The sequence below is a fragment of the Orcinus orca genome, chromosome 1 (genome assembly GCF_937001465.1).
Source record: "Orcinus orca chromosome 1, mOrcOrc1.1, whole genome shotgun sequence".
In the NCBI taxonomy this organism is placed as follows: domain Eukaryota; kingdom Metazoa; phylum Chordata; class Mammalia; order Artiodactyla; family Delphinidae; genus Orcinus; species Orcinus orca.
This window is the reverse complement of record NC_064559.1, coordinates 95606263-95631009: the sequence shown is the minus strand read 5'-3', so window position 1 is coordinate 95631009 and position 24747 is coordinate 95606263. Positions and strand designations below refer to the sequence as shown.

The 24747-nt window shown below is 44.8% G+C and overlaps 1 protein-coding gene across 2 annotated transcripts; it reads left to right on the top strand.

Moving 5' to 3' along the window:
- PCP4L1 (Purkinje cell protein 4 like 1) lies at nt 1–23421 on the top strand. Of its 2 annotated transcripts, none has more exons than XM_012538474.3 (3): nt 1–226; nt 21637–21691; nt 22308–23421. In XM_012538474.3, exons 1-3 carry the CDS (start codon nt 218–220, stop codon nt 22448–22450), a joined length of 207 nt encoding a protein of 68 aa, XP_012393928.1. In that variant the 5' UTR covers nt 1–217; the 3' UTR covers nt 22451–23421. The 2 variants fall into 2 exon arrangements, with proteins under 2 accessions (XP_012393928.1, XP_049569905.1); XM_049713948.1 differs by lacking the exon at nt 1–226 and adding an exon at nt 13971–14122.
- Nucleotides 23422–24747: the final 1326 nt, after the last annotated feature.

Genomic DNA, 24747 nt, shown 5'->3' with positions numbered 1-24747 from the left:
CAGGACAGGGTTGGAAGGGGACTCCTGGCAGGGAGCTGAGCGCCTGGAGCTGGGGTGCGGGAACTGGAGCAGCGGCTCTCCGCACTAACTCTCCTCGCCTCGTCAGCGGGGTCCCTGCCTCAGAGCCCGGCAACTTGCGGCCGTCGCCCGTGCAGCCTGAGTGCCCCTTGTCTCCCCTGCACGTGTCGCGCCCCGCGCGCCCCGTCTGGCCGCCGCGATGAGCGAGGTGAGAGGCGCTGCCCGGTCCCGCCGCTGCGGACTAGGGCTGCGGCGCGGGGAGGCCGCGGCTCGGGGTCCCAGGGCTGCGAGGGAGGGTGCTGCAGCCCAGAGCCGCTGAGAATCCTCCTGGGACGCCCCCTGCCTCTCTGGGAAAGCTCCCACCTTGGAGTGCTGGGGAGCGATTGGAAGAGGGAGGCTTTAAGTTCCCTGACTGTCGGTGGAGATTTGGGGGGACTGGAATCGATTGTAGAATGGGAGGGCTGAGGTCTCAGGTCGTAAGTTTTATCCTCAGGATACTGCCCTCTGCATAGGTCTTACTGCTCCAAGGTTACTCGGGCTTCCCTTCACTCCCCAGACTTCTGAGAAAAACATTAGCTTCTGTCTTCCCTCTCCTAGGGCTGTATTGCTTTTACACTCCTTATGTAGCATTCAACGGAGAACTCCAGCCCTCGCCCCCTGGGGTGGCCACTTCGCCCCTATTAGGAAAGTGGCATCCTACCCTCCACTCATTCAATCAAGAACCAACCGTTGGAGGGACCATTCTGATATTCAGAAGACTTGTAGTGGGGGCCTGTCTGGCTGCTGGGGAGATGTCCCCTTCAAGAGTAGACCTCCTTCTGCAGTGCTTGTTACACCCTGAGTCTCCACAGGGTCCGCGGTCATCCGAACCAGACCCAGTCCATTAACTGTGATTTCCTCTATTCAAAGAACACTGTCCATCCGTGGGGGTCAAAGCAGAGACTGGGAAAGACCTCTTTCATTGTTTGACTGCATTTTAAGGCATCCAGAGACAAGGATCTTCCTTTCTAAGTGAAGTCAGTATGGACAGTGACATCACAAGCTTGCTCTCTGCACTCCCTTTCCTAGTACCCAGGATCTTGTATTAAATCCAACATCTCAGCTATATGCCAGATCCCAGCTCTACTGCTTACTAGCTATGTGGCCTTAAGCAAGTTTACTAAGCCTTTCTCTGCTTCAGTGTTTTATCTGCAAAATGGGGGTAATACTGGTCGTTCTAATGATTAAATGAGATAATATATGCCAAGTACTGAGAACAGTACCTGGCAGAGAGTAGGCACTCATTGTATGTTAGATATTGTTATTATCTCCATCTCACTTCTAAAATTAAAAAAAATTATTTTAGAGTATTTCAGAAAACTAGCATGAGAAGTGTCAAGGATACAAGGTTAGTGAAGGGGTAGGACCCTGTAGGTCTCAGTTTAGATCTTCATCTTTAGTAGGAGCTCTGCTGGCTCCTACCAAAAGCTCTCACCCAGGGAGCCAATTAGTGCCAACTACTATGTTTTGGTTGCCATGTCCACTAAGTTTATCCTGGAAAATTCAGCTACTCTGGGGGCTGCAGATGAACTAAAGTGGTTTCCTGTCCCTCAGATAGTTGTGACTGTGACCACAGCAGCCTTTCAGAAAGAAAGAAAAGGAAAAAAAGATTCAATCTTCTTTCCTTTTGCTTCTTTCAGCCCTAATGTGAGAAGAGAGGTTTTCTTTGCCCTCTCCCGTTGCAGAGCACAGGCTCCGGATGCGCAGGCTCAGCGGCCATGGCTCACGGGCCCAGCCGCTCTGCGGCATGTGAGATCTTCCCGGACCGGGGCACAAACCCGTGTCCCCTGCATCGGCAGGCGGACTCTCAACCACTGCGCCACCAGGGAGGCCCTCTTTACCCTCTTTTCACTGAGGTCTAGAGTTCAACGCCCCCCTAGTGTTTCTAAATCTGAAAGTTGCAATTCAAGCCATACCCTGGAGGTTTGTGATCTGAAGTCTATGCCAACATGAAGATGTGTGGTTAGCCTGTGCTCTTTAGGGGAAGTGCACAGCTTCTCTGTAGGATACACTACAGGGGCTGGGATCTAGGGTGATATTTGGTAGAGTGACAAAGCTGTCACAAAGCAGTGTCAAGAAAAATAATTTGGTGTTTGAGGGGAAAGTCAAGTCTTGACTTAGCAGCTGTACTTGACTAGCCTCGATCAGGAACTCAGTAGAATGAAGAGAGTGGAATCCTTGGATGGGAAGTAACTGACAGTGTCTGCAGGGCTGCCTGACCTCCCAGGCTGTCAGAGTGAACTGGTCCTAACTAGCAGTTTAGTCGTCGAAGCTGCCTCCTAATACAAAGCTGAGCCTGGCTTCAGGGATGAGTATTTATAAAATCCAGAAGCAGGCACCTGGGCTTACACAGAGATCAGCTGTCCCTGAACCAGGTACCCAAAGGGCCTCTGCTTCCCTAGAGGCCAAGACCCAGCCTGTTTTCTTCCTCTTGTAAAAGCTATGAAGAAAAGTAGAAGTGTTGCCCAGAGCTCTGAAGCTCTAGGGAGACTCCAAACTTCTTTCTCTCAGCCCAGCCCCAGGGGTCTCCTCTTTCAGGCTGGAGCCCTAGCCCAGGAAAGCCCTGTGCACTCTGAATCTTATGTAAGCTTCACCTCCCCCACCTGCTTATTGTCTTGCTTTAGTGAAACTGCATGAAATGAGAGAATTTGGGATCTCTTTAAGAGATTTCCATTTCAAATGAAGAACAAAAATTGGGGAGGGGGTCTCCAGACCTAGAGGAAAAGTGTAGGATCCTGGTGACGCTGCTGGGGAGGGTCTCTGGTTATACTTTCCCTTCCTGGCTCTGCTGTCACTCAGTACTGCAGCAGAGCATTCCCCTGTGAGTGTGTGTGTTCGTGTGCAGAGGAGCTGCAGGGGCTCGTCTCCAGCTTGTCTGCATTCACAGCTGCCGGCAGGACTTGATTGCTGTGAATGTCTATCTCTTATAGTTTAATAACTTTTTGCTAGTTTCGGTGAAGAATGGGGATGGGAGATGCATTCAGTCCATGAGGGCTCTTTCCTATAATCCCTTGTCATATGGTGCAGCTGGCGGCTTAAAGCACACTTGCAAGTTCTTCTGTGATCCTGTTGCCCTTCTCAACTGTAAAAAGCCCAGCTGGAGGAATCCCTTGGTCCAGCCGTCATTCTGCTGAAATGGGGCTTATGTATGACTGGTAACTAGTTCCATGGTGTCTGCCCCATAGTGTCTGTCCTCAAGCTAGCAGGGGATGGAGCAAGGGACAGATCAACTAGAAACCTCACTAGACCCAGTACTCCCTCCTTTATTATTCTGCTTGCTGTCCTCCTAGGTAATAGGAATGGGATATCACACTTTGGGGATCACATTCTCCTTCCTGTGCATATCTGCCTGAATCTACAACCTCCTCCAAAATGGAAGTTTGGTCAGGGTGACATCATTCTGTTATGTCTTCTGCGAACCATTTGTTAGGGAACCTGGTAGGGACTTGGAGGAAATCCAAGTTTCTCTCTTTCTCTCTCATTGGTATTTTATTATGATGATGATTATGTGGGACGTATAAAACAGAAGAGCTGGATACTGGAGAGCCTTCCACCTCTAGAAATACCTGTCTTCTGAAGTAAGAGAAACCAGAATTTGGTTCCAGAGCTTGCTCATCCCTTTCTCAGTCACCAATCCAGGTTGTTGGCTTTAGCTGCTTGAGCAGGAGACTGGCTGATAAAAGTGGATGACTTTGTTATCCTGTGACCTGGGAATATAGTCTTCTCCCTCAGCTGCAGCTGTTATCAGTAACACCTTAGAATGTCAAGTCTCTATAGGGACAGGCACCGTAAGTATTGTGGCTGGAGTCCAAATATGCAAACCTGATGTGTCTTTCATGTCTGTCCATGGAGAATCTTAACTGATGACAGTGATGGAGATAGGGCTGCAAAGACAGAGGAGGAAGTAGGATCAGGTCGATCAAGACAAGTCACTAGCTTGTCTTTTCAAGGTAGTGGTTCTATGAATGCTTCCCCCTGTTTTCTTTCTGTTTTTCTGTAGTTCCAAATTGTCTTTCATGAGTCTATGTTATCATGGAAAAAATAAGCTTAGTTTTGCAAAAATCCTTCTATCTAGAAGAAATACAGATTTTTTTTTTTTACCAAAAAAATCTCAAATAATATATCAAAACATTTTAGCGATATAATTTCAGATTTGTCAAGGAACCCTAAAGATCATCTGGTCCAGGGCTTCCCTGGTGGCGCAGTGGTTGAGAGTCTGCCTGCCGATGCAGGGCACATGGGTTCGTGCCCCGGTACGGGAAGATCCCACATGCTGCGGAGCGGCTGGGCCCGTGAGCCATGGCTACTGAGCCTGTGCGTCCGGAGCCTATGCTCCGCAACGGGAGAGGTCACAACAGTGAGAGGCCCGCGTACCGCAAAAAAAAAAAAAAAAAAAGATCATCTGGTCCAATCTCCTCATTTTACAGATGAGGAAACTGCGGCCCAAACCTTATCTAAGTTTACACAGTATTAGAACCAACACTGGGGCATAGAACTGCTGCCTTCTTATCCCAAAAGAACTTTCCCTAAGACTCTTTTAACATGTGACTCCAGTGATAGAATGGTTTAATTTACATGCAACTTTGAAGGAATATATTACAAATACTTTCTATAGGAGATCTAAGCAGTGTGATTTAATAAATCCTGAGCAAGAGGATAGAGAGAGAGGAGAGACCAACGTAGGATGATATGTACCAACGGGGTAAATTTTGGTAGAATACTAGACAGGGTAAGCACTATTCTTCCTTATGCAAGATGCCTAGTCACCTTAAAAGTGAGTGCAATGAATGTGCTGAAGTGGAGTAGGTAAGTTAATAGGAGTGTAGGAAGGCGGAAGTCTGGAGGTCCTCTTTTCATGCATTCTTAGTTTCTGGTGTCCATCACTGATTATCATCACTGTAAAGAAACAAGGACTAGAAGGAGAGGTTTTCTTTCAGAAAAGAAAGGAATGAGCAATTCTCTTAACTCTAAAGTATTTGACTTGGAGGATCCAGTGCAGAAAACAGGTATCTAAGTAAAATTGCGGTACCTGATAATCAAACAGACGCTGAACATTTATTCCTCCTTCATTTGGCCACTTGACTTCCAAAGAGAGTACCAAGGCTTTGGGAGGAGAAATCTAGAAGAGGGAAAGAAGAACACGTTAGGCTGGCAAAGTAAGTGATAAATACTAAGAGCATGATTTTCTAAATCCGTACTCCAGACCTACTGCTCAAAGTGACTTGCTCCAGAATTATTTTACCTGCAAGAGTAAGCCAAGTCAGAAGCAGATCCCAAACCACTTTTTCTAAGAAATCTGCACCCCTGCAGGTGCCTGGATCTTATCACATTCTCCTCCCTGAAGCCTGATTATTGTTTAAGTCCAAGCTGATGCCAGAAGGCGGGCCCACCTAGGTTTCCCAACCCCCCATCCAGGGAAAAGAGGTGCCATTTACCCTTCTGTTGTCCTTGGTGCTGTCTTCCTCCCCCACAAAGCCCTCCAGCTGAGCGTTTGCCTTGTAGGCTGTGGTGGGATTAATACGTTTATTCTGGGACAATAACGTCATGGGTGGGATGCACACTGAAGATTCCAGTAATACATGATGCTTTGGCACTACTCTCTCTCCCCCACCCCCTACCCCCAGTATGGGGTGAAGGCACAGCTCCAAGCTGTGTGCAGAGCACCGCAAATAACTACTTATTAAATTGTGGCAGCCCATGCTGGGGGGAAACGGGCGGGGGCTGTTGACTCACTGCATACCATGAGCTGGCATAGCCAAAGAATTCTGCCTGACTCCAGTGAGGGGTACTGCTATTTCAGGAAACAGGGGTGGGATGGCTGAGCGGGGAAGGACAGACCAGGGGGCTTGGGAGCTCGGACTGCTTAGGTTGTATTCCTGTCTCTAAGGTATTTGGGTTATATTCCATGCCTTAGGAAACATTAGGAAAAGAATGTGTGTCTGTAGAACCTGGAGTAAGGATTCCTAGCTCTTTTTCTGTTATTATCTTGAGGGTGACCTTGAGCAAGTCTTTCTGAAGCTGTTTGAGGACTGCAGCTGGTTGCTGCCCTGAAAGAATTGAAACAGTTCCAGCAGTGCTCCAAAAACAGCAGTCCAGGGTCTTTCAGGGGCACCAGGGGATCCCAAAGGCCTCTCTAAGGGTCTTCAGCAGTGAACTTCATTTATCACTGGGGGAGAACATGTCAGCAGGGATAAAAGGGTCCCTGGAGGGCTGAAGCCTCTTTGTCACTACTTGAAAGCAGATGCACTAACTCCTGTCTCCCTTCACTTTCTGCATCTCTAAAGCAAGCAGGGAGCTTACAAGGCCTAGGATTTATTTCAATACTAAGGCAAGAAAGGGGTCTTTGGGGCTCGTATTTAGGATTTTTAGGATTCAGGCCCTTTTTAGATTTCCCTGCCCTGGACTGTAGGACAGGATTCTGAGTCCTTGTGCTTATTCATCTGAGCTAAGTGATCCTAACAGTACTATAATGTGTATATGATGTGTTTTCATTTGCCCAGCATCCAAGATATATCATGCAAAAGCAGAGTATATGTGATCCAGATGCAATGAGGGGCTCCTTTGTTCCTGTCTGTTGCTGCTGTTAACAACCTGTGATACCTCTTTAAAGACCCCAGTGGGATGAGGCGTAGGGGGAAATCTGGGTAGTTTACCTTTCCCATGGTTAGTTCTAAATTGCTGCTCGGAACAGAGGGGGTGACACTATCTTGCCTCTTCGCGTGACAATGGTTGCTGTGGCAACACCATTAAAGATGTAAGAGACAAAGAAAGGAAGAAATGCAGCCCAAGAAGGGGGCAGGGCGAGTAGGGCCTAGAGTTATAGGGTACCTATTCCCCAATAGTGACAGCTATAGGGAAAAAGCACCTAAGTCGCTACCACTTTGACTATTTTCAGGTGCTTTGCCAATACTAACAAACTATCCTTCTGAGGCAAGGAATGGCTTTACACAGTCATCTTTCTGATACAAAGGATTGATTGAGGAGATATGGTCTATTTGCTCCTGAGGACTAATCATCTTCTCCCTGTGGTCTACAAAAAAAAAAAAAAAATAGGGTATGTTTGTGTCTAAGGGTTCTTTGCAATGAAACATGAACATTAATGGAGGTGCTGTATTGGAGGTCCCCTCTGGTACACCTATGACCTGGGAGTAGCTCCAGGAGGCTCCAGGGCTACAGACATGGGCAGCTGCTATACAGAATACAATTTCTGCCCAAGCAGACTATTGTTGGGCCCTTTACCAAAGGTTTAGAGCTATTGTCAGCATTTTTGGGGACAGACATTGGGAATACAGGGAGATTGTGATTTCCAGGGTTGGTTTAGAATAAAAAGAGAACAGTTATGAAACTCCTTTGGTAGCAGAATAAGCCTCAAGGGCCCTTAGAGCCATCCCAGGTATTCCCTTCCTCCTTCAGTCCCACTTAGTGAAGATATACTCTGTGGCAGCTCTACTTTTTGATTCCAGGTCTTGAGCCAGGCAACACCCCAGTAACTTGTCCTATTCTTATATTCAATCCACAGTCACATTACTTCAAAATAATAACAATTTATTTTGATATATGCTAGGTATTTTGCATACATTTTTTCTAGTTCTTTTCACCTTTTAGGATAGATATGTTTTCTCTTCTGCAGATGAGATGTCTGAGCACAGCAAGGCTAAGTGATTTATCCAATGTCACACAGCTAGGAATGGGAGAGCCGGGAAAGTCAATGCAGATCCAGGATATGAACTCGGATCTGTCTACCTCTACCTAAGATGACATATTGCTTCCACCAGGAATTTGAGGCTTGAGAAAATTTTAATTCACATAAACAAATATCTACTGAGTACCTACTATGTGCAAGACATAGGTTGCAGTTACTACAAGTGATACACAAATAAATGGACCGTGCTTTCAAGGAAATGGACTCTGGTGGGGTGGTGAAGTTGGGGAAGGGGAGGTAAGACAAATACACAATAACTATAATACAGGTAACATGAAATACACTCCTAGAGAAGTTCTTCCCCTTCATCCTCAGCTGTTTTTCAGGCACATCTACTGAAGTGAGGAAAAGCAATGACCTGGCTTCACAATCTCTGAGCCAGCTACAGAATGAGGCCCTCAGCTATCTGAAAGCAAATTAGACTTCAGAAATCGTGGTGAGGTGGCAAATACAGCAGAGTAGGAGCTCCCTTCATTTGTTCAACATATACTGAGTGTGTATCATGCTAGACCCTGGAGTGAGTAAGATAGACATTGCCCCTGCCCTCATAGCGAGTTCCTCATAGGAACTTGCACAGAAATGGAGGAGACAGACATTAAATAACTAATTAATAAATTATTATTTAATTACATTAGTAACAAGTACTACTAAGGAGAAATACCAGGTGCTGTGAAAACTTATGACGGTCCTAGCCTAGTCTGGGGAGCTAAGAAGGGCTTCCTGGAAGAAGGAACCCTTAAGTAGAGCTCTGAAGGATAAATAGGAACTAACTAGGTAAAAGGGGAGCAGGGGTAAGGGAACCATGTGCCAAGGTCCTGAGGTGAGAAGCAACAGAGATGAGGTTACCGAGGTAATCAGAGGTTGCATAATGTAAGGCCTTTTAGACTGTGTTAAAGATTTTCTTCTAAAAAAAAAAGAATTTTCTTCTTTATCCTAAGAGCATCAGTAACCACTTGGGCTATTACCGTGGTCCACATAAGAAACAACTGTGTTAGGATGGTGGAAGTGAATGGATTAAGAGATATTTGGGAGATAAAGTTAATAGGAGTTAATATTGAATTGGATATGCAATGTGAAGGAAAGAAAGGTGTCAAGAACAATTTCTAGGTTTGTGGCTTGTACAACTGGATGAAATGGGGAATACCTTGCAGAGGACTAGGTTGGGTAGGTAGGATTATGAATTTAGTTTGAGACACAAAGAGTTTGGAGTTCCCATAGAACATCCAAGTGGAGATGTTTTATTTATTTATTTTTTTTTTAATTTTTATTTTATTTATTTATTTTTTTGCGGTACACAGGCCTCTCACTGTCGTGGCTTCTCCCGTTGCGGAGCACAGGCTCCGGATGCGCAGGCTCAGCGGCCATGGCTCACGGGCCCAGCCGCTCCGCGGCATGTGGGATCTTCCCGGACCGGGGCACGAACCCGTGTCCCTTGCATCGGCAGGCGGACTCTCAACCACTGCGCCACCAGGGAAGCCCAAGTGGAGATGTTTAAAAGCTCAGAGGAGATTTCTGGGATAGAGGTATGCAGTCTGCCCTCTGCATCCACGGGTTCCACCAACAGCGGATTGAATTTCTGAATCTGAGGATGCAGAACCCACGGGTACTGGAGGGCAGACTGTACTGTGCCATTTTATGTAAGGGACTTGAGCATCTGTGGATTTTGGTATCCCTGGGGATCCTAAAACCAATCCCTCTCGGATACCAAGGGAAAGCTGTACATTTGAGCCGTCAATGGCATTCTGTGCAGTTCAATATGGTAGCCACTACCCACGTGTAGTTATTTAGCTTATTAGTTATTAATAAATTATTAACTTATTAAATAAATTTATACATTTTATTCCTCAGTTGCACTAGCCACATTTCAAAATGCTCAATAGCCCCATGTGCCTAAGGGATGCCATATATTGGGCAGCACAGATATAAAACATTTCCATCATTGCAAAAAGTTCTTTTGCAGGGGTCTGCAAACTTTTTCTGTAATGGGCCGGGTAGCAAGTATTTTTGGCTTTGTGGGCCCTGTGGCCTCTGCTGCAATTACTCAACTCTGCTATTGTGGTGCAAAAGCAGCCACAGACAATATGCAAACAATGGGCATGGCTGTGTTCCAGTAAAATTTAATTTAGGAAAACAGGCCGTAGACCAGATTTGGCGGTGCGCAGTAGATAGCTGACCACTGTTCTATTGGATGGTGCTGTATACATGATAACTGAAGTCATAGGTGCAGATAAGATCATCTAGGAAAAGAGAATAGAAGGGAGCCTAGCCCTAAACTTCGAGCGCCCCCAATACTTAAATGTTGACAGAAGTGTCCAGAAAGAGAGGAGAAAAACCAGGAAAAACTGTGATGTCCCAGGAGCCAAGGAAAGAATATGTGTCAAGAAAGGTGAAATGATTAAAAGTATTGAACGCTTCAAGAGGTCAAGCCAAGTGGAGCTGAAACTTTTGCATTTGATTTCTTATCATAGAGCACATTGGTTTTCTAAAGAGGCATTTCAGTGGAGTAGGAGTAGAAGCTAGGTTGAAGTGGGTGGGAGAGTGTGTGGGAGGTGAGGAAATGGAGACAGTAAGTGTTCTGAGAAGTCCAGCTGTGAAAAGAAAAGAGACGTGAGAGACCCTGGCCCCCACCCCTTCCCCAGTCACCTATCTACTCTACCTTTCTAACTGGTCCTTCTCAGTCTTTGCTAGCTCTCTTAACCTTCTTTCCCCTTAAAAAAATAACTTATTATTTAATAACTTATTACGTTACTTGTATAACTTAATAAGGTATAACTTACATGCAGTAAAATGTACTTTTATCCGGATATAGTTCTGTGAATTCTGACAAACATATACATCATGTAACTGCCACCACAATCAAGATATACAGCAGTTCCATCATCCCCAAATTCCCCCATTTTCCTTTATACTCACCTCTCCCATGACTTCAGCCCTTAGCAGCCACTGATCTGTCTGCTGTACCTATAGTTTTGCCTTTACAAGAAATGTCATATAATTGGAATCATACAGTATACGTGTATCCTTACGGGTCTGGCTTCTTTCACTTAGCATAATGCCTTTGAAGTTCATCCATGTTGTTGTATGTATCAGTAGTTCATTCCTTCTTTACTTGTTGAGTAGTATTACATTTTATGGATGTATTACAATTTGTTTACCCATTCCTCAGTTGAGGGACATTTGGTTGTTTCCAGTTTTTGGTGATTGCAGGTAAAGCCGTTATAAACATTCACCTGCAAGTTTACGTGTAGACGTACATTTTAATTTCACTTGAGTAAATACCTAGGAGTAGGATTGCTGGGTTGTATGAAAAATGGACACTTAAGAAACTTCCACACTAGCTGTTCCATCTTACCTTCCCACCAGCAATGTCTGAGAGCTCCAGATACTCTGTATCTTTGCCAGCACATCGTATAGTCATTAAAAAAAAAACCAACAAAAACACGTGTGTGCATGCATGCGTGCATGCGTGCACACGCACACGCACACACACACACCCCCCCAAAACAACAACAAAACATTCTAATAGCTGTATAATGATATCTAATTGTGGTTTTAATTCAAATTTCCCAAATGACTAATGATATATATTTTTTCATGTGCTTATTTGCCATCCATGTATCTTCTTTGGTGAAGTGTCCATATATCTTGCTCCTTTTTACAAACTGTATTCATACTATTGAGATTTGAAAGTTCTTTATATATACTGGATACAAGTCCTTTATCAGATTTGTGATTTGCAAATATTTTCTTCCAGTCTGTAGTTTGTCTCTTCATTCTCTTAGGAGTGTCTTTCAAAGAGCAGTTTTTAATTTTGATGAAGTCCAATTTATAATTTTTTTCTTTTATGGATTATGCTTTTGGTGTATCTAAGAAATCTTTGCCTACCCCAAGGTTGCAAAGATATTTTTTCCCTGGATTTTCTTCTAGAAGTTTTATAGTTTTAGGTTTTATATCCATTTCAAGTTAATTTCTGTATAGGGTGCAAGACATAGATTGAGGTTTCTTTGCACTTGACTATCCAATTGTTCCAGCACTATTTTGAAAGGACCACCCTAACATTTTATTTATTTATTTATTTTTATAGATCTTTATTGGAGTATAATTGCTTCACAATACTGTGTTAGTTTCTGTTGTACAACAAAGTGAATCAGCCATATGCATACATATATCCCCATATCCCCTCCCTCTTGAGCCTCCCTCCCACCCTCCCTAACCCACCCCTCTAGGTCATTGCAAAGCACCGAGCTGATCCCCCTGTGCTATGCTGCTGCCTCCCACTAGCTATCTATTATTACATTTAGTAGTGTATATACGTCGATGCTACTTTCATTTCGCCCCAGCTTCCCCCTCCGTCTCCCGCCATGTCCTCAAGTCCATTCTCTATGTCTACGTCTTTATTCCTGCCCTGCCACTAGGTTCATCAGTACCATTTTTTTTTTTAGATTCCATAATATATGCGTTAACATACAGTATTTGTTTTTGTCTTTCTGACTTACTTCACTCTGTATGACAGACTCTAGGTCCATCCACCTCACTACAAATAACTCAATTTCATTTCTCTTTATGGCTGAGTAATATTCCATTGTATATATGTGCCACATCTTTATCCATTCATCTGTCAGTGGACATTTAGGTTGCTTCCATGTCCTGGCTATTGTAAATAGTGCTGCAATGAACATTGTGGTACATGTCTCTTTTTGAATTATGGTTTTCTCAGGGTACCTGCGCAGTAGTGAGATTGCTGTGTCGTATGGTAGTTCTATTTTAGGTTTTTAAGGAACCTCCATACTGTTCTCCATAGTGATTGTATCAATGTATATTCCCACCAATAGTGCAGAAGGGTCCCCTTTTCACCACACCCTTTCCAGCATTTACTGTTTGTAGATTTTTTGATAATGGCCATTCTGACAGGTGTGATGTGATACCTCATTGTAGTTTTGATTTCCATTTCTCTAATAATTAGTGAGGTTGAGCATCTTTTCATGTGCCTCTTGGCCATCTGTATGTCTACTTTGGTGAAATGTCTATTTAGGTCTTCCACCCATTTTTTAATTGGATTGTTTGTTTTTTGATATTGAGCTCCATGAGCTGTTTGTATATTTTGGAGATTAATCCTTTGTCTGTTGTTTCATTTGCAAATATTTTCTCCCATTCTGAGAGTTGTCTTTTTGTCTTATTTATGGTTTCCTTTGCTGTGCAAAAGATCTTAAGTGTAATTATATCCCATTTGGTTTTTTCTGTTTTTATTTTCATTACTCTAGGAGGTGGGTCAAAAAAGATCTTGCTGTGATTTACGTTAAAGAATGTTCTTCCTATGTTTTCCTCTAAGAGTTTTATAGTGTCTGATCTTACATTTAGGTCTTTAATCCATTTGGAGTTTATTTTTGTGTATGGTGTTAGGGAGTGTTCTAATATTATTTTACATGTAGCTGTCCAGTTTTCCCAGAACCACTTATTGAAGAGGCTGTCTTTTCTCCATTGTATGTTCTTGCCTTTTTTGTCATAAATTAGGTGACCATATGCACGTGGGTCTATCTCTGGGCTTTCTATCCTGTACCATTTATCTGTATTTCTGTTTTTGTGCCAGTACCACACTGTCTTGATTACCATAGCTTTGTAGTATAGTTTGAAGTTGTGGATCCTGATTCCTCCAGCTCTGTTTTTCTTTCTCAAGATTGCTTTGACTATTCTGGGTTTTTTGTGTTTCCATATGAATTGTAAAATTTTTTGTTCTAATTCTGTGAAGAATGCCATTGGTAGTTTGATAGGGATTGCATTGAATCTGTAGATTGCTTTGGGTAGTATAGTCATTTTCACAATATTGATTCTTCCAGTCCAAGAACATAGTATATTTCTCCATCTGTTCACTCTAACCATTTAATATTGGGGTTCCTCAAGGCTTGGTCCTAGACCCGCTTCTTTTCACTCTAGTTGTGGTTGAAGAAGGAATTCAGATTGAGGAAGGCTTTTTCTTGTTTTTTCGGTTTTAAAGAAAGGAAGAGGTTTTATTTATAAGCAAGTCAAGAGAATTGATTGTGAAGATTCCTGAGGAGGAGAAAAGGGGAATGGGATCTAAAGCTCAAATGGAAGGAAAAGACATCATCTGAATGCTGATAAATGCCCTGGAAGGAGGTATGGGGTCAGGAAAGGGAGGATATTGCTGTGTCATATCCCTCTCTGCAGTCTCTCAAAGTTTGAAGACAGAAGACCCCTAAGCCAGCAGACCTCTCCTTTTCCTCCGTCCACACTGGAAGGGAGAGTCCACAACTTTGAACTGCAGAGGAAACAAAAGTATACTCATGGGGAATTGACAGCTACTGCCAAGATGATGGAATGGAACATTGGAGCACATCAGGCCCAGAGGTGAGGAGAAAAGGAATACAGGAATGTAGGCAGGGAAAGAAACTAGGGCCCTCTAGGGAAAGGCAAGAGTTGATGGGCCTCATAGTTGCTAATTACATGTTGAGAAGTAAGAAACATTTAGTCCTGTGTAGGCAGTGAGGCTGAACTGAACCAAGCTTCAACTCACTAGAAACTTGGAATAACAGGCTTAAATGTAAGCAAGAGCGTCATTTGAAATGGAAACCAATAGGATGATCCTGCACATGGAATTCTCAGAATCTGAAAGGCTAGCATCTGGCCCTGGGAGTGAAAAACATACACATAGGCTATGGCTAACCCCCAGGGGTCAGCCCGGTATGTGTCAGGAGGCCCACTGGGCAAACATCAAGATGAAAGCCAGAATCAGCATGGCTAGCTCAACTAGCAGAGCAGGAATCTGAGTCAGTAGGCAAGGTCTGGGATCAGGTTCTCAAATTACAAGTAAGCTTTCCCCATATTGGGAGGACAAGACCCTCTAGAGTATATATCAAGCAAGTGTTGGGGACTATGGATTGAGAGACTGGTCCTTGAATACAGCTGCCTAACTGTGGGAATGGAAGGAAATCATGATCTCTAGGACTTTCCTTCTTACCTAGGGATTGCTCTGCTGTGTGGGAGCACTTGTCTATTTAAACCAGTTTCACACTGGACATCCTTCTCATGTGGTATGTATGTACCACATGCATACACGTGCTTACGCCTTTGGCTGGAGACTGGGATACAGCATAGCATAATGTTCAAGAGGGTGGACTCTGGAGTCAGACCACCTGGGTTCAAATCCTGGCTTTACTACTTCTTAGCTATGTGACCTTAGGCAACTTAATTAACCTCTTCTGGCCCTTAGTTTTCTTATCTGTAAAGTGAGACTAGTAACAATACCTATCTTATAGGGCTGTTGTAAGAATTAAACATGTTAAAGTACTTAGAACAGTGACTGGCACAAAGTAAGTATTATATCAATATATATGATTATTAATAAGATGAGGTGGGGTGGCATTCTAAAGTCCTTGATTTCTTCCAGTTCCCCTAGATGGGTCCCATAAGGAAAAGGAAGGATTTGCTAAACCATTTCACTGTTGTTATTTCTGGTCAGAAGAGCTCAGTGTTGAAAGAAGTAGAAGAGCACCTGAGAGTTTCCAGTAATCCATACCTGGCTAGAATGAGAGGCTGAGAGAGAGCGGCTGAGAAACGCTCACCTGTCACAGCTCTTGTGGGTGAGCACTGATCCTCTGGAGTTGTGAGTTTTTGTAAGAGACACTCTTACAGCACATGTGGTTTCTGGTTCATCCAGAGTGGACCTCCGTGCCTCCTTGGTTTACCAGAAATATGGTTAATCTGATGGCTGTCAGATGGATGCACCAGAGGACCTTGATTCATCTAAAATTGCTGAGTTTCTGGAAGATACACAGGAGGCTTGGGGCAGAGACCAGGGACCAGTAAAGGGCTGAGTATGACGTAGAGGGTGGGAGCTAACAACCTGTGATCTAACTGCCCCCACCTCCCACCTCAGCAAATCACTAACCACTAAATCCAGAAATCCATAGTGTTCGGAGTAGCTATTTGAGAACTGGCTGGAGAGGGTACAGGGAGGAGGGGCAGGTTGAAGCCCCAGCGTATTACTTTTTAGCAGAAGGTGTGAGAGAGATTTCAAGGGGCATTGTGAGTAATAGGGGTTTTCTTCTCCTTTACAGAACCCTTTTCTAGTCTCCGTAGTGACCTCTCATAAAGTTCGGCCAAATGGAGCTGAGAACCCCTGGGTGGCTAGACAGCAGCTGAGCCATGGCTCCATTTCAGGGTCAGTGATCTCAGGAGAGACTCAGGAAGGTGACAGCTGGCAGGGCGGAGGGAAAGGGGTGGCGGGTGTTGTTCAGCCCTGGCAAATATTCCTGCTTCGAGGATTCTCAAGGTTAGCTGATATGAGAAGGAAGGCAGAGGAAGGAGCAGTTACTCAAGGGGAGATTTTTAGAACTGGGGTCCAGATTTTCCTCCAAAGGGGAGGGATGAAAGAAAAGAATTGGTGGATTAAGGGAACAGGCTTAGAGAGAGAGAGAGGGATAATGGTTAAAGCAAGGATCAGATTCAGGGATTTGCTGGCAATAAAAAAAGGAGGGTTTGAAGTCCGAGATCATGGGACTATAGAACTTGCCTCTTGACCCGTGACCCTCTTGTCTGGACTATTGACTATTATCCTATTACTAAACACCCCATGTATCTCATGCTTTTGCAGTGTGGACAGACCTCTTGTGATGACAGCGTGCCAGTGTGGAAAGCATCACCTAGCTAACTACTGGGTCACTACATTGATCATGTGCCAAATATATATATATGTACACTACAGGAAGATCATGGGAAAAGAAAGAGTAATGAGTGGCCAGTCTCCCAAGAGTCTCAGGAACAACCCTTCCTCTAATGGATACTTTTTTTTTTTGGTCAAAGGGAGACTAGCAGGAATTCCATAGGGTTTGGGGAACACCCTTGTGCAAGTTCTTTCAGATTTTTAAATAAAAATGTACATATACGTACATAAGCAATCAATATATTTTACAAAAATTGGACCATATCAACTTTTATTTGTAAATTTAATTATTTTTGGCTGCACTGGGTCTTCGTTGCTGCGCATGGGCTTTCTCTAGTTGTGGTGAGCGGGGGCTACTCTTCATTGCGGTGCACAGGCTTCTCATTGCGGCGGCTTCTCTTGTTGTGGAGCACGGGCTCTAAGGTGTGTGGGCTTAAGTAGTTGTGGCTCGCAGACTCTAGAGCATAGGCTGAGTAGTTGTGGCGCACGGGCTTTGTTGCTCCGTGGCATGTGGGATCTTCCTGGACCAGGGATCGAACCCGTGTCCCCTGTATTGGCAGGCATATTCCCAACCACTGTGCCACCAGGGAAGTCCCTGGACCATATCAACTTTTAAAAACATTAGAGCAGGGCTTCCCTCGTGGCGCAGTGGTTAAGAATCTGCCTGCCAATGCAAGGCACACAGGTTCGAGCCCTGGCCTGGAAAGATCCCACATGCTGTGGAGCAACTAAGCCTGTGTGCCACAACTACTGAGCCTGCACTCTAGAACCTGCAAGCCACAACTACTGAGTCCACGTGCCACAACTATTGAAGCCTGTGTACCTAGAGCCCATGCTCCACAACAAGAGAAGCCACGACAATGAGAAGGCCACGCACCGCAACAAAGAGTAGCCTCCGCTCACGTCAACTAGAAAAAGCCTGCGCACAGCAACGAAGACCCAACACGCCAAAAAAAAAAAAAAATTTATTTAAAAAACAAACAAATAAAACACATTAGAGCAGAAATTAACAGAACATTGTAAATCAACTATACTACAATAAAAATTTTTTAAATAATAAAAAAATTAGATAGTTATTTTATAACTGTCTGCTCTCTCCAGTACTTTGCAAGATGCTAGGAATACACAAATAAATCACAAGACTTGAAAAGGCAGTATAAATGTGACCAATATATCCTTTGAAAATCACACATGATCAATAAAGCCATCTTTGGCCCCAAATTTTAACATCCAAAAAGATGAGATTGTCCATCTACCTAAGAATTTTTAAATTTGTAATTTATTTTAAAAGACACTTCCCTATCAAATATAGCACTGCATCAGCGTTTTTTATCTTTATTTATTTATTTTTGGCTGCATTGGGTCTTTCGTTGTTGCACATGGGCTTTCTCTAGTTGCGGCGAGCAGGGGCTACCCTTCATTGCGGTGCGCGGGCTTCTCATTGCAGTGGCTTCTCTCATTGCCGAGCATGGGCTGTAGGTGCACAGGCTTCAACAGTTGTGGCACATGGGCTCAGTAGTTGTGGCTCACGGACTCTAGAGCACAGGCTCAGTAGTTGTGGCACAGGGGCTTAGTTGCTCTGTGGCATGTGAGATCTTCCCAGACCAGGGCTCAAGCCCGTGTCCCCTGCCTTGGCAGGTGAATTCTTAACCGCTGTGCCACCGGGGAAGTCCCAGCGTTTTGTTTTTGTTTTGGTTTTTGGTTTTTTTTGGCGGTACGCAGGCCTCTCGCTGTTGTGGCCTCTCCAGTTGTGGAGCACAGGCTCTGGATGCGCAGGCTCAGCGGCCATGGCTCACGGGCCCAGACACTCCGCGGCATGTGGGATCTTCCCGGACCAGGGCACGAACCCGTGTCCCCCGCATCGGCAGGCGGACTCTCAACCACTGCACCACCAGGGAAGCCCCCAGCGTTTTTTATCTTAATAATTTTTATTTTACTTTAAATTATTATTTTCTTCTTATTTCCCCCTAACTTTCTGTTAGAAAAATTTATGAGAGTTGAAAGAGTTGTTCAATGCACATCCATATCTTTTCCAGCTAGATTCAGTAATTGTGAATATATTAGCATATTTGTGTCAGCATGCGACGGTATTCGATCTTGTGGACATAGCACAGTGGCTAAGAGTGTGGAGTTGGTCTGCCTCGGTCCCAGAGCCAGTTCCACTGTTTTCTAGTAGTGTGGCTTGACCTTGGGCAAGATCTTTTTTTTTTTTTTTTTTTTTGCGGTACGCGGGCCTCTCACTGCTGTGGCCTCTCCCGTTGCAGAGTACAGGCTCCGGATGCGCAGGCTCAGCGGCCATGGCTCACGGGCCCAGCCGCTCCGCGGCATGTGGGATCTTCCCGGACCGGGGCACGAACCTGTGTCCTCTGCATCGGCAGGTGGACTCTCAACCACTGCGCCACCAGGGAAGCCCTTGGGCAAGATCTTTAACATCTCTAAGCCTGTTTCCTCAACTATAAAATAGGATGACATCTCAGAGATTTCAGAGGATTAAATGGGATACAGTTTGGCACATAATAAATGCTCAGGAAGTATTATTTGGATACTTGTCTTATCTCCTCACTCAGCCTGGAAGATAAGGACAATATCTTGACTGGTTTTACTTTATTTTTTTTTTTAATTTTTGGCAGTGTTGGGTCTTCGTTGTTGCAGGCTGGCTTTCTCTAGTTGTGGCAAGTGGGGGCTACTCTTTGTTGTGGTGCTCGGGCTTCTCACTGCGGTGGCTTCTCTTGTTGCGGAGCATGGGCTCTAGGTGTGCGGGCTTCAGTAGTTGTGGCGCGTGGGCTCAGCGGTTGTGGTGCACGGGCTTAGTTGCCCCATGGCGTGTGGGATCTTAGTTCCCTGACCAGGGATCAAACGGGCATCCCCTGCATTGCAAGCCGGATTGTTAACCACTGGACCACCAGGGAAGTCCGTTACCTGCAGAATTTGACACAATTAATCACTCTTGTTTCCTTGAAATAGTTTCTTCATATGGCTTCTAAAGTACTATAATCTCTTGACTTTTCTCCTGGCTTCTTCTCAACTTCTCTTATTGATTTCTCTGCATTTCTACAACATCTAATCACCGGAATGCCCCAGGATTTGACCCTTTTCTCCTCTTTATCTGAACTCACTCCCTTGGTGATCTCACCCAGTCTCATGGCTTAAATGCCAACCACATCTTAATAACTGTCTAATTTATATCTCTAGGCAAGAGTCTTCTCTTTAACTCATCTTGAATATCCAACAGCTTATAACAACATCTCCTCCTGGTAGACAGTGGACCTGAGGATGGTGGGGGCCGGGGGCCAGGGGGTACGGGGTGGGGAGGCTGAGACAAAATGAGAGAGTAACATTGACATATATACACTACCAAATGTAAAATAGCTAGTAGGAAGCAGCTGCATATCACAGGGAGATCAAGTGCTTTGTGACCTCCTAGAGGGGTGGGATAGGGAGGGTGGGCAGGAGGCTCAAGAGGGAGGGGATATGGGGATATATGTATACGTAGAGCTGGTTCACTTTGTTATACAGCAGAAACTAACACAACATTGTAAAGCAATTATACTCCAATAAAGATGTAAAAAAAAAAAAAAAAAAAAAAACTCCTCCTGGATAACTAGGTAGGCAATCTCAAACTTGTCCAAAAACAAGCTTCTGATCCTTTCCCTAATACCTGCTGCTCCTGCTGTCTTCTTCATTTCAGGAAATGGCAATTCATTTTTTTTTCATTTCCTCAGCCCCAAAACTTTGGAGCTATCCTTGAGTTGTGTCACTATGCCATTTAACCAATAGTCGTAGCTTGAAAATACAGTTGGCCCTCTGTGTCTGAGGGTTCTGCATCCGTGGATTTAACGAACCAAAGATTGAAAGTATATAATTTTTTAAATTTCAGACAGTTTCAAAAAGCAAAACTTGAATTTGCTGCAAGCCAGCAACTATTTGCATAGCATTTACATTGTATTGACAACTATTTACATAGCCTTTACATCGTATTAGGCATTATAAGTAATCTAGAGATTTTAAGTATGTGGGAGTATGTGCATAGGTTATATGCAAATACTTGCCAATATACAAATAAATGCCATTTTATATAAGGTATTTGAGCTTCTGTGGATTTTGGTATCCTTGTGGGTCCTGGAACCAATCTCCTGCGGAATCTGAGGGACAATTGTATACCTAGAATCAGATCACTTCTCACCACCTCCACTGACACCTTTTTGATCCAAGCAACCATTATCTCCTGTCTAGTTTTCTGCAATAATTGCCTAACAGATTTTTCAGCTTCCTCCCTAATGCCCCTTATGTGCCAATTGAAGGTCTCTAATGGCTTCTCATCACCCTTACGATAAAAGTCAAGCTCCTTAAAAAGACTCCCAAGGCTTAAAAAGACTCCCAAGGTCCGAAGGAGTCTGCCCCAACTCCCAGTTATCTCTGATCTCATCTCCAACTGTCGTTCACTCCAGCTACGTTGGACTCATGCTATTGCTCAAACACGCTAGTCACACTTCCACCCCAGGGCCCTTGAGAGCTCTTGCCCACCACCTACAGCCCTTACTCCCTTATCTCCTTCAGCTCTTCGCTCAGATACCACCTTTCAGAGAGGCTTTTCCTGACCACTCTGTTAAAACTGTATTTCTCCATTCCCACCTGGTAGTCACTACCTCCCTTCCCTGTCTTTTCTCTATAGCACTTATCACCACTTAACATAATAATAATTTTTTTATTCATTTGTCTGTCTATATCCTAGAATGTAAACTCCATGAGGGCAGGTTTTTTTCTGTTTTGTCCTCTACAATTTCCCTAGCACCAATCAATACTTGTTGAATAAATTTTGATGACTCTTCTCCCTCTCTCTGATCTCAAGACCCACTTCTTCAAAAGACTAAGGGATGGGGCTTCCCTGGTGGCGCAGTGGTTGAGAGTCCGCCTGCCGATGCAGGGGACGCGGGTTTGTGCCCCGGTCCGGGAAGATCCCACATGCCGCGGAGCAGCTGGGCCCGTGAGCCATGGCCACTGAGCCTGTGCGTCCGGAGCCTGTGCTCCGCAACGGGAGAGGTCACAACAGTGAGAGACCCGCATACCGCAAAAAAAAAAAAAAAAAAGACTAAGGGATGGACCTGGTAGTAGGAGGGCTTGAAAATGATGATGGTGAGTCTACGGGGATGGCACCTTAATACTTCTGTGAATATCTAATATTCTGATTTTTCTTTTCCAGCTTAACACCAAAACATCCCCAGCAACCAACCAGGCAGCTGGCCCAGAGGAAAAGGGTGAGTGGGGGTGGGCTAAGCAGTTTGTAGGGCAGGTAAATATAGGGACATGAAGACAAGTAGGGCTGTAAGCCTGGAAGCTCCTAAAGTCAGATGTAACAGGAATAAGAATGTGATAAGTGAAACAAAGCACTAGGTTAGGACTACTATATCTATAAACTTCCTTCCACTTTTTCCTAAGAAGTAAACCTACTAGAATTTACGCTTTGATTTTAGAAACTGGCTCTGGAATGCTTGGAAACAGGTACAGTGATAGGAAGAAACTCATCAAATGATCCCAGCCCCTGTCTCAATCAGAACTTTAGGGAAAACAGGGGAAAGTGAGTGTGCCGTGGGACTCTGAACTGTAGGATTTAGGAATAAGTGGTGATAGAAGACATTTGTCATCTTGGTTCAAGAGTTGCAAAGTTCTGAGTACCTACTATAACTAATTCTCAGCCTAGGTACCCTGACTCAAGCTTCTGGGAGAGTCATCAGGCATTCCGGGTCCTAGCAAAGATTGAGGGACCTCACAGAGTCCAGTAGAAAGTGGACTTTAACCACTGTATTTGGGGCCTGGGAAAGGGGCTGGGGCAATTCAGGTTTACTCATTAATGAATCTCTCAACTATCTGCAGGGAGAGCTGGCAATGCCAAGAAGGCTGAGGAGGAGGAGGAGATTGACATTGATCTGACGGCACCAGAAACAGAGAAGGCTGCCCTCGCTATTCAGGGCAAGTTCCGGCGATTCCAGAAAAAGAAAAAGGATTCCAGTTCCTGAATAACCAGCCTTACCCTTCACCTTGCTCCCTTCCCTCCCCTTCTCCACAGCTCTGACTCCCATGTATCTTTGTCTCCTTGTCCCTCAAGCTTCTCGTTGAGGCAAGTTCAACACTTATACATTATTTTCTCTGGCCTCTCAAGCCATCGCAGCCGCAGAGGCACAAGGAACACAGGGAAGATGAAGAATTCAACAGGCAGCCACTTGCTTAAGGGTGGAACGTTTTCTCCTTGGGATACAGCTTCTTGACCAGTACCTGTGCCTGCTCTATGAGGCTGAAGAGCAAGAGGATTTGAGGTTGAGAGAGGGACCCCTGACGATGTGGGAGGGAGGGAAAAGCCTTCAGAGTAGGGTGCCCGAGGGTGGGGCATATGTTCCACTGGTTACAGCATTCACACTTCAGGTAGCATTTTTTACCTTCACATCCTTCTCATCAGAACCTCAACTTCCCTCCTATGAGCTAAGCCACAGTGGGGACTGGAGCCTCCCTTTCTCCTGGGCAGACCTAAATCAAACTGCTCCCATGTTAGTGCATGCTCAGTAGATTAGTTCCAAGGAAGGCCGACTGGGACTGGTAGAGACAAGGGCAAGTTTCCTTCATCGTCTAGTCTAGAACCGTAAGGGGCAGAAGTGGAAGAGGTTCAAGGGGCCGCAGGCAGGGAAATGGGAAGATTTGGGAAGGAAATCGCCAGTTGATTTGGGAAGAAAAGAAAAGTGAAGGAGGAGGAGATCTCTAAGGACACAAGTTACTGCTGGTAAAGGTGTACCATATGAAGGATTCTTGGGGCTTTGTTAACCTGCCTACCTCTAACCCCTCATGCCTAGCCACCCCCAGAGGCCACAAAAACCAAGTGACCCTTGTAGTTCCCACCTGCCCCACGGTGGAGTCAGAGCAGAAGTGGAACAGCCACTCTATGTGATTTTAGCATGTTTAATAATTATGAAAACAATAAACAAAATCCTCAAGTGGGGCCTTTTGACCTCTACTTCTGTTTTTTCTTGGGAGGAATATGAATATAAGCCTGAGCTGGCCTCAGGGAGGGTGGTAGAGCAACTGCACGGATTACATGATGGCCCAGGAAACTAACACAGACCGAAGCCCTCTCCTACCTTCCTTCCCTGACCTTGTCCTCACCTTGATTCACCACTCACATTGTCTCTACCTGCTGCTATTTCCACCCCCGATGCTCCCCTACAAGGGTGCTCATCTCCTTCCCTTTCCCCTTCCAGCGAGCACACGCTTGGTGGATCTGCCTCTGAAAACAAACCCCATCTTCCCTTCCTCCCTCTCCCCGAACGACCTGTGTTAGCTGACCCTCCTGCTTTGTCTTCCTCCCACGACCCTCCTCCCCTCCCACTGTTTTATCAAACAGGAGAAGAAGCAGATGACTCTGGGTCAATAGAGAGCACCACTGTCACGCTGAAGATTTTAAACCATGAATAAAATGATGGCTTACATTGCTGAGAAATGATTTCTATACATTGAAACCAGAAGCCAAATGCTTGAAGGTCGAACAAGGAACGCTCTCTCTCCCCCATTCTCCTCACTTCTTAGTACTGATTTAAGAATACAGAAGCTGGAACCATGCAGCAGCTCTGAATAGGAAGCAAGGAACTATATCCCTGGAAGCAACCTATATTACAAAGTTCGTCCATGCCTAACAAGCCATGGCTATAGACTGTCAGGAGGATTAAACAGTAATTCATGGGAAGGCCCTCTTCTCCTGTTGCCAGAGACGAGAAGGAAATTTTACATTTGAAATCTGTTCTGAGTGCAGTATAGTAATGATGGTGGCTCTTAGTCCTGGACTCAGGGGCAAATAAAAGGATAACCTCATTGCCACACTAGGTGTGTGTCCAGTATGTCCTGGTAGAGCAGGAGGATTCCCTGTTCTCTGGTTCCGTGGACACAAGATGGGGATTAACTGTACTGCACCTTGGTCTGCCCCTATTAACACTAAAGTAAAACAGGTACTTCCTATTCCTGGTGATATGAGCTTCTGAGAGTTGGCTGGTGCTAGGGCAATAGTGGCATTCTCTGTCACCAGCCATCTCCTATAGACTCTGCTGCTTGGAGGATACCTGCTGATTTGTTTTTTGCCACACTGGTCTGGAGCATAATTTTTTTCCCCTTCACTACTACTAGCTCCAGGCTATTATTCTTGTTCTCATGTGTATTTTAAAGAAAGTGCATGGTAGCAAAAACGTAGTCTGTTGCTTTGGGAAAGATAGTTTGAACTGGAAAGAAAGGTTTAGGCATCTTTTGCTGGACTAGTAGTAGTTCTCAGTAAAAGTTC